Here is a 10000-nt window from a genome sequence, read left to right on the forward strand (position 1 = left end):
ATATACATATACACACACACATACATAACATCAAGTAGATGAGAGATTTTTACATCAAAACGCATGGAAAATAAAGATGTTTTAAAATCTTGATTTACTTTTTACTTGATGTTACGCCCTCCAAGAAATTAATCATATATCAATTTATCAATATTGTTATCAACATCACCATTCATTATGGTTAAAACAACAGAGGGGCATCTTTGGTCTTCATAGGCATATGCCAAATTGACAACAAATCTTGAATTAATTTTTTGTAATATTTGCTTTTCAATCAACACACCATTGACTCCCCCTTCTTTTTTTAATTCGTTTTTTTCTAATTTTTTGCAAGCGTACATTTTACCCGTGCCCTTACCTAAAAAACAAAATTTGAATTTTTCCTAAATCTTTTCAATTTTGAATTTAAAAAATATATATTTAAATTAAGCAGTCTTACTTGACATGCACAAACTTCTCCAAATCCTCCTTTTCCTAGAACTCGATACATTCGAAAAGTCTTGTATGTTACAGGCAATGCTTCTAGCCATTTCCATTGCAAATATCTAATTTTAATAAACCAGTATAGCAATTTTGATAATGTATAAAATATTATTTTTCTACTATTTACAATAAATATAATAAACTGCATGTCACATATAATAGTTTGTAACTAAAGTTGAATTTTAACAGCCATACCTATGAAAATACATTGATGATTCAAAATCCCAGAAAGGCCCCCTGCCAAAAAGTTTTTGATGATTAAAACACAAGTTCAAATAGATCTTTACAACCACCTGTGAATTTATTAAATGTTTAGTTAGGAAATAAAAGTAGTAAAACTATCACCTGAATAAAACATTTTCACTCACTTGATAATTTGTTTTTACAAGCTCTATAACATCATCATTTAATACATCAATCACTGTTTTACCAGGGTTATCACCCGATTCAATTGAACTACTTGTGAGGTATTTCTTACTTATTTCTAATGATATCTCCAAACGTGCTTCATCCAATTCCAGTTCATTTTTTCCACATCATCCAAGAAACAAATATAAACGATAATATTGTGGTCTTTTCTTTTCACAAAAACTGGCGAAATAATAATCTCCCAATGGCTGCTGTGTCACTACGTAACTGTATCTTACATCTGTATAATAATTTAATAATACAAGTTTGCAACTCTTAATATTAGTGAGAAATATTTAAATAAATCATTTCATTAATATTTTAAAATGCATGTAATACCGAACATAGATTCATTTAAAGTGAATAATAGCATACCTATTTTGTTTTTTATATCTATGCATTGAGATATGTGAGGAAATTGCAGAATTTTCTTCCATTTTTTGCTTTTGCCTTTGCTGCTGTCTGATCCACCTAAGATTATGCGAATATTTAATCATATTGTAAAACATTAAGAAAATGATAATGATTGAATGATTATGAATATTGAATATAAATGAATCAGGCGATAAATATGAATAATATTGGCTCAAAAACCATTAAAATTGTTACAAATAATAAAAGTTTATTTTTTATTCAATCGCAGGCAAATACAGATTGATGAATAATATGAAACTGAAGTATTGGTTTATACATACATACATACATATACATATATATATATATATATATATATATAGAGGGCCGGTCCTGCCATGCATGCGATGCATGCAAAAAATGCGGGCGCAAGCCTTAGGGGGCGCCAAAACGGGTTTTGAAAATTAAATTTATATTATTTATATTTTTTTATTATTTATATAAAATCTAGAATACTTATTAGATTATAATAAATAATCTAACTTAACGATGGTTACGAAGATACAAGAAGCATATTTATTTTGCAATGTGATATCAGTAGAAACAATTAACCGATTAATAACTCTGCAAATTAGTAAATAACAGCTCTGTTTATTGCTCAATCGACTTATTCAATTTTTTCTTTGTTTAAAGTTACCGTGAAATCGAAAAGGAAATTATCTAGTGTTCAATTCCATAAGCGCAAACCTGCGAGAGATTAAATTAATTATTGGGCATTATTGACGAAAAATTGCAACCTGATTTAGTTTAAACAAATTATAGTCGAGAAAATGAAAAATGGGGAGTCAGTGCTTAGAAAATCGTATGTTTATTCCGAAAAATTGAATTGTAACTTTTGTTTTTGTTGCAAATGTTTCGCATCTGCAGAACTTTGAATGTTGAAGACATGCGTGGTTAGGGTTATGAAAATGGAACAAATATGAAAAATGGAAGCAAAATTTACTTTGGAATGAAACTCTTAAGGTTTTTTTTATACCTAGTGGTATCCATACTCTAAATTTAATAATAATTAACTATGCAGAAATAATAAATATCACATATAATTAGTTTTTTCTTCCAACATAGTTCAAGAAATGTGTAATTTCTTTGCATTTTTTCACTGATTTTGGACAATACTTCTAAAATACGTTAAAAAGTAAACTTTAAAACCTGATACCGCTCTTACGACATCAATAAGAAGAAGTCAATATTTATATAATTTTAATGACAAACTGTTAGAACAGTTTACGACTCAATTTTGGATATTGTAAATAATGAAAAATTTAAAATTAAAAAATCCAACATGAAATATGAGTATTATGACTGAAAATGAAAAGCTAGTTTTTTAGCTCACTTGGTGTAAGTTGCTCAATAGAATAAATTGTATAATAAATAAGTAAAATGTTTCAAAACTCAAATATTAATATTGCACATACGTTAAAAATAATTGAAAATTTTAAAATTTTTGATTATAATCAACACGCGAATTTCCTCGATTTTGTAAATAAATTGAAAATCCATGTGTTTTATACGCTTTAAGATTTTATACATTTTATATATTTTTAAAAAATTATGTCAATATTTATATAATTTTAATGACAAACTGTTAGAACAGTTAAAATTAACAGGGGGGGGGGCGCTATAAAAAAAGTTGCATGCGGGCGCTAAGGACCCCAGGACCGGCCCTGTATATATATATATATATATATATTATATATATATATATACATATATATATACCCCAACTAACTTTGGAAGGCCAATCCACCCAAAATGATGTAACTTTTGTATGGGAGACCTCTAAAGGAAGGTCCCAGCGGGTGAACCATGGGCATGGGTAGATCAGCATTCCAAACTTACTGGGGTCGGTCATACATTTGGACATTATTGAGGAGCTCTAAATGAGCCAAAACAGGATTTTTTAAAATTTGACCCAATCTTTGGATGAATGCACCAGGCATCAGAATTCATTTTAGAGAAATGGTTTCTTCGGCAAAGTATCTTATTTTGATGCTTAGTATACGAAAAGCATATGTCCCTATGTGACTTTTACCCATACAAATAAATATACATACATATGTTAATCAGTATCTAAAAGGATATTTGCAGAATTTAACGAAATAAATTTAAATTTATATTTAAAATAATTAAAGAATAAAAGATATACATGTCACACCACAGGAAAAATCATTATTTTTGATAATTACATATAAAAATAAACCAAACATACAATACATAATAAAATAAATATACAAAATAATCTACATATATATAAAAATAAGTCGGGTTTTCCTTCCTGACGATATAACTCCAGAACGCACGAACCGAATTCGACAATTTTGCATTCGTTGGAAAGGTCTCGGGCTCCACAATTTATAGCTAAGAAAATTAGTGGTGCATGGCATCGTGCCTTAATGCAAATTGCTGGAACTTCACGCACCGTATTTATCAGAATTATGCTTGGTTAAGTCAACGAGCAATTCTTGCTGCAACAAATAATGATATACACGCACTGAATTTCACCATTCAATCAAAAATTGCTGACAATTTGGTGACATACCAATGATTCCGACTGGTCTTCAGTTTGACTTCAAACGATTGCAATTTCCAGTTCCCCTTGCGTTCGCAATGACAATTACAAGTCGCAAGGCCAATCGCTTAGTGTTTGCGGGATAAATTTCAAATAGATTATTTAGAAAATCTTTTTTTTTTTCACATGGGCAGTAATACGTTGCCTGTTCACGAGTTGGAAAACCATCCGCTTTGTTTGTGTTAACGTCAGACCAAAAAACAAAAATGTTTACAAAGAGCACTTCAATGAAACGGATAATTGGCGGGTACACTTTCATTTACTTAAAGAAGTTCAACTAAAAACACTTCATTTTTTTAATCGAAATAAATTCATTACAGTTGTGTAAATATCAAATTTTTCCTTTTCAAATATAAAACAAACAAAAAAATTCTTCATCTTCTCTCTGAAACCATCTGGTGGCGAAACGGAGTTCGTCGGGTTTGCTAGTAAATATATAAATATATTTAATAATAATAATATAAAAATAAATAAATATTTTATGTATTGTATGTTTGGTTTATTATATCAAATCATTTTAGGGCCGGAACGCATTTCGGCAAAAAAAATTAAAAAATCTGCTACAACAGAAAATAATTTGATAAGTGAATTTTATAATTTTTACTTTAACTAATTTTTATTAAACGTCCTTATTATTGTAATAAACACACACACACACACACACATATATATATATATATGTGTGTTTATTATATATATATATATATATATATATATATATATATATATATATGCACAAAATGGGGTTTGTAATAATTTTTGTTTATGTCCTTTTTGAACGAAACCGGAACAAACATAAAAACCGGTTTTTTAATTTTAGCGTTCCGGCAAAAAAATATTAGCACAAAAATATATAGTATTAGTATAAAAATATATATATTAGCTCAATGTTAAAAAAGTAAGTTTCAACCATATTTCACGTATCTACTTTCACCTTCACGAGCTTTCAAATATACAGTGTTGGCAACAATGTTCTCCAGTTCCATTAGTTCCAGGTTGCTGATTGAACTATCCCGCTACAAAAGCGGGACACACAGTCAATTCACAACTTTTCTTTTTTGGCCCGATAATACTTCAATATAAACTACAAAATAAAGGCAACAAATTACATTATTACCAATAATATATATTGTAAATAGGTAGATATAGGTTACTTTATGAATCAGCTATGTGAGATCAGAATAAAGTCTTATAAACACAAATTAATACAAGAATCTGAAATTCATTTGTTAACCCCTTAACTTAGAATAGCCCGCGTACGAAAGCTAGGCCAAACGTAAATATCACGCACATCTGGCCAGAAGCAAATACTACTCATTATGGCCATGACCGGTACCGCAATCGCATGTATTACAAAATATTTATTTATATGGAACTATAAAGCACAAATTATTTTTATTTTTGTGATGAACTGCACTCTGTGTGGAAAAATCGTCATGAACGCCGCGCCAGCTTGAACAAGTTTGGCCCAACAATTTGGAATCTAAATCGTAAGTTAAGGTACAACGTTTGTAAAGACTGCTCTTAGTATCAATAAAAAGACATATCTCACCTTTGGCACAAATTTTTGAGCAGCTTAATACTTTTCAGGAGCATCAACTAAAACCGCTGCAGGCAAAAGCCCGGGAACCAAAAATTACTCTCTGCTATGCACACATACATGCTGCAGTCAGTGTATAGATTGATTTATACAATTCCTGAAAAAAAATTATTTAATCTTTTTTAATAAATGTCCACTCACTACAATTCTAAGAACAATGAATTGAATCCATTCTACAAACATTTGGAATTTTATATTTTTAAATAATGAAATAATGTATAAATTAAAAAGCACAATGTGTACACAAACACATTTATATTCATTATTTTTTATCATATCTAAACAACATTTAAATTAACTCATGTTGCAGTATTGTTTCTAAAATAAATAATTAAAAGTAAAATCATTCCAAATAATTCATTTAAAGGGGTTGTTCGGTTTTTTATTTATTTATTTTTTTGTCGATTTTTGATATTATGAAAGCTAAAAACCTTAGAATTATTAAAAAAAAAAATCATCTCAATATCTATTTTTGGATTGACGAATTATAGATATATATATATATATATATATATATATATATATAGTATCTCCGCGAGCTATTGTATGCCAGCTGCCCTCTTTTTCATTATAATACCTCATGCACATGATCTTTTAATGTGTCAGCATCTTTGAACACCATGGTGTATTTAGTACATTAAATTAAATGGTGTATTTAGTACATTGTATTAAAATTCAAATACGTTTTTCTCAAATTGACTTTTTTCAATGCGGTGCCACAAATTAATAAAAAAAGTACAAGTCGGATCGACTTACATTTTTTTAATTTGTTCACCACTGCAATACCTAGTCCTCCTACCTCAAACAACTTGATAACATTACGCAAAAAAATTTTGCAAAGCTTCTCGCCCCAAAAAAAGTCCTTTTTTGACACTTTTTTTTAAATAGCTGCCATTTTTTTCCTTCCTGCTTTTTTTCTTTCATTTTGTAGGGGGACTGGATTCAAACTTCTTCTTCAACGTAGTTTCTTTTATTGTTTCAGGGCGATGCGCAACAGATTATCTGTGGCACCGCAAAAGAGATCGATTTTGCAAGGCCGACTTTGGCGGCCCCTGGTTAAAAAATGTCAGCGAAAAAAACAAAAAGAAATTTCGTAATATTCTATATTATGTAATTTTTGTTTAAAAAAAAACGCATGTCTCTATGATAAATACATTTCGAGAAAAACAAAAACAAATACCTTGCATTTTTTGTAAAAAAAAAGAACAACCCCCTTAATTCAAATTATCTTAATCTTGAAAATATATCTTGATCGTCCATCATAATCTTCAAACATTTTTTACATCAATTATTTGATCAGTTTGCCTGAAGCGTTAACCCTTTCCACTCTTCGTTTGCAAAAGTAATACATAATATGTCGACGAAACTATAGTTTCGACAACTTATAATGTTATTCGTGTTTATTTGTGTGTTTTGCCATTTGTGATGTAAAAAAATATATATTTTACCACTGTGCACATACTCATACCATGGAATGATAATTTCATATATATATATATATATATATATATATATATATATATATATATATATATTATACTTACATTTCTTACCATTTTTACTTTTTAAGATACTTAACACTTTTTTTTCTTACATGCATATTACCTTTTCTTACGTATTACAAACATTTTTTACTTTTTCCTACTTATTACATGATTATTACTTTTTCCTTTTTATTACTTGAATTTTACTTCTCCCCAAGGTTCTCCCGGTGTATGACTTATTCTCCAACTCTTTTGAGTACAGGGATACAATCCGAGTACCTCTTATTTGCAAGAGGCATGTTGCTACTACAACTCTTGCACCCTCTGCATATACGTACGCTGCAGCAATGCCCACGAAAGGCCATTTTACTTGAGATCATGTTTGAAATTTATGATTTCAAGTGAAAATTTGGTATCAAGCTGCTTTGATACCGAACCGACCGCAGTTGGATTCGTACCCGGACTAGGATTGCTAGCCCACGTTCTTACCACGGGACCACGGCCGGCCATTATATTATATTAGGATACAAAATTGTAAGTGTTTATTATTATTATTATCGTTTTTTTTCCTATGAATTTTCTTACATGTTTATTTAGTTTTAATTTTTATAGTTATATTGATTGCCATTGAATGAAAGCTAAGATGCTAGCCGAAACGTATGGATTTAAATAAATTTCTAAAAACTCATACTATTTTATTGATGTAACCCCCGACTTTTAAACTCAAATAAAATTATATCACATCAATTCAAGATTATCATATATACTTATTTATTTATATTATATATTAAAGAGAAATTAGCTTTTAGTGCAAGTTTTCTTAAAATAAAAAGCTATTAATGGTATATATATATATCAGTGATAGAAAAATGCCTCCAGTTTAGTTTTATCTCTAAATATTAAATGTTAGTAAACTTTGAATAGTTAGTTGTAATATTTGTTTTTTTTAACTGATTTAATTTTATGATTCATATAATATACTTTTAAAAGGATTCAAGATCAACAACCCTCACATAAAATATAATTTAGCCTAATGATTCTTGTGTATGAAGTGGCGATCGAGTATATAAAATAATTAACTAGTAAATTAAATAGTTAATAGCAAGTTAACAAACATAAAAAAGTAACTTTAGCTTCAGTTATAAAAAAATACTATAATATAACAATTCATCGAAAGAAATGCAATAATGTTTAAAGTTGTAAGAGCTTAATGCAACGTTCGTTTGAACTCGTTTATTTAAATACTTAAATTAGTCGGTGTTGTTTTCAAGGGTAAATAATTATGTTCGGACCAACTCAATTTATTTGACGCTCATCAAGTACGAAACTCGTCATATTACCCAATGGCTTTATGTAAAAACTTGATTTAAAAAAAGTTGGCTGAAAGATTTTAGCATACACTTTATATTATTTAAATATTAGTGCAATTACTCTAAAGAATGAAGTTATTTTACAAATAGGGACAACTAAGGTAAACATATTATTACAATTCAAATCCGAAACGGGAGTTGTTTAATTTAAATATAATTTAAAATAACAAATAATAATTAAGAAAACGATAAAAATCAGTCTTTTTTTCTAAAAGAAATTAATTTTTTAAAATCAGAATTGCTGGCAGCGAGTGCAAAACTTCTTATTTTGTTTAAGAATTAACTTTTGCTTTTAAGTCTTGTATAAAATTCTGTAAAATTTTCTTTATAATTTTGCGTATAAAGTATCGCCTATTCCAAGTCGAGTTTTGTCACTTCTCTAAAGCATTTGTCTTGCAAGAAGTGTGTTTCCATATTTTAATATGGAAATGTAAGTGCGAAAATACTAAAATTCTAAGAGTTTCATATAACCATAATCGTCGTATAATTAATTTTTGGATATTTGAAGAAGTGTTGTAATTTTAAATTGTTGTAATGACGATAAGTCAATGTCAACTTATGCTTTTCAAAAATTCAGGATGATAGAGGCAAATAGTACTTTTAGAAAAAATTGTAATCCAAAGTGACAATCCGGGAATGTCCTGGACAATCCGGGGCTATCCTGATCCACCCAGTACGTATGATCAACTCAGTATAGCGGACACAATTGCAATCGAGAAAATATTTCATATTTGAACGTAATGTCATTTAAGTTAAAATTGCTGATTGCATATTAAACTACCAGAAAAAGTAAATATTTATTATACGTAAATCATCTTACGCTAAGCAAACAAAAGCCGATATGACGCGTGAGATCATTATATTTGCGACTGTTGACATTAAAATGTCTTAAGCTGTAGTTTAATTAGTTCTAGTATTAACAATAACAATGTTGTTCTTTCGTCATAACATGGCAAAGATAATATCAGGAAAAATTTACGACATTTTTCAATATGCGGCGATGATTGACAGACCAATGAAAGAAACTTATAATATATCCTTAATACGAAAAACAATATGCTAATGACCTAGTTAGGGTTTAAATCGCGATGGTAAAGCTCGCATTAGTTTAGTAATAAAGTCACATTGTAACATCATTTAGAATATTATCTAGATCGAACAAATAAAAATGTGACACATCTATATATAATTAAAGTAAACTAATGAAAAATGCTATCCTAACAGGCCTCTTATTCTTATCAAATGCAAATTATTTAATCTTACACATATTCAATTTCTTTTTATTTGCTAATAAAATGGATTAAATAGATTTTTTAAATTAAATTTATTTATCAAACTTATTAAAAGCACTAGAATAAATACCATAATCATTTATTTATATGAATTTTAACATTTATTATATGAATATATATATATATATATATATATATATATATCTTATATATAAAATGGATCGCAAAATGTGTTGGTAAGCGCATAACTCAACAACGCCTGGACCAATTTGGCCAATTCTTTTTAAAATGTTCGTTGAAGTCCAAGGATGGTTGTTACGGGCGAGAAAAAAACGAATAATTGCCGGGAAAACCCTAAAAACAGCCCTTTTCTTCTTTAATCGAGAAGGCAACGCAATTTGTAAAAAAAACAATGATCTATGTCATGACATTTTGTGTGG

The 10000-nt window shown here is 28.7% G+C and overlaps 1 protein-coding gene across 1 annotated transcript in view; it reads right to left on the reverse strand.

The window, feature by feature from the left end:
- Positions 1–169: 169 nt before the first annotated feature.
- LOC113369453 (G protein-coupled receptor kinase 2-like) overlaps positions 170–10000 on the reverse strand; it is a gene marked incomplete at its 3' end in the record, with an annotated part of 13928 nt that continues 4097 nt past the window's right edge. The window contains exons 2-9 of the mRNA XM_026610188.1: positions 5427–5571; positions 4809–4958; positions 1267–1362; positions 1043–1132; positions 852–988; positions 679–776; positions 435–545; positions 170–354 (exon numbers count right to left, since the gene is read on the reverse strand). Of these exons, the coding sequence (XP_026465973.1) occupies positions 170–354; positions 435–545; positions 679–776; positions 852–988; positions 1043–1132; positions 1267–1362; positions 4809–4860 (769 nt within the window). The remainder of the gene's footprint in view (positions 355–434; positions 546–678; positions 777–851; positions 989–1042; positions 1133–1266; positions 1363–4808; positions 4959–5426; positions 5572–10000) is intronic.

Source organism: Ctenocephalides felis, unplaced genomic scaffold, assembly GCF_003426905.1.
Source record: "Ctenocephalides felis isolate EL2017-DRISC unplaced genomic scaffold, ASM342690v1 CF-g0.4_SCAFFOLD_01354, whole genome shotgun sequence".
NCBI classification, from domain to species: Eukaryota; Metazoa; Arthropoda; class Insecta; order Siphonaptera; family Pulicidae; genus Ctenocephalides; species Ctenocephalides felis.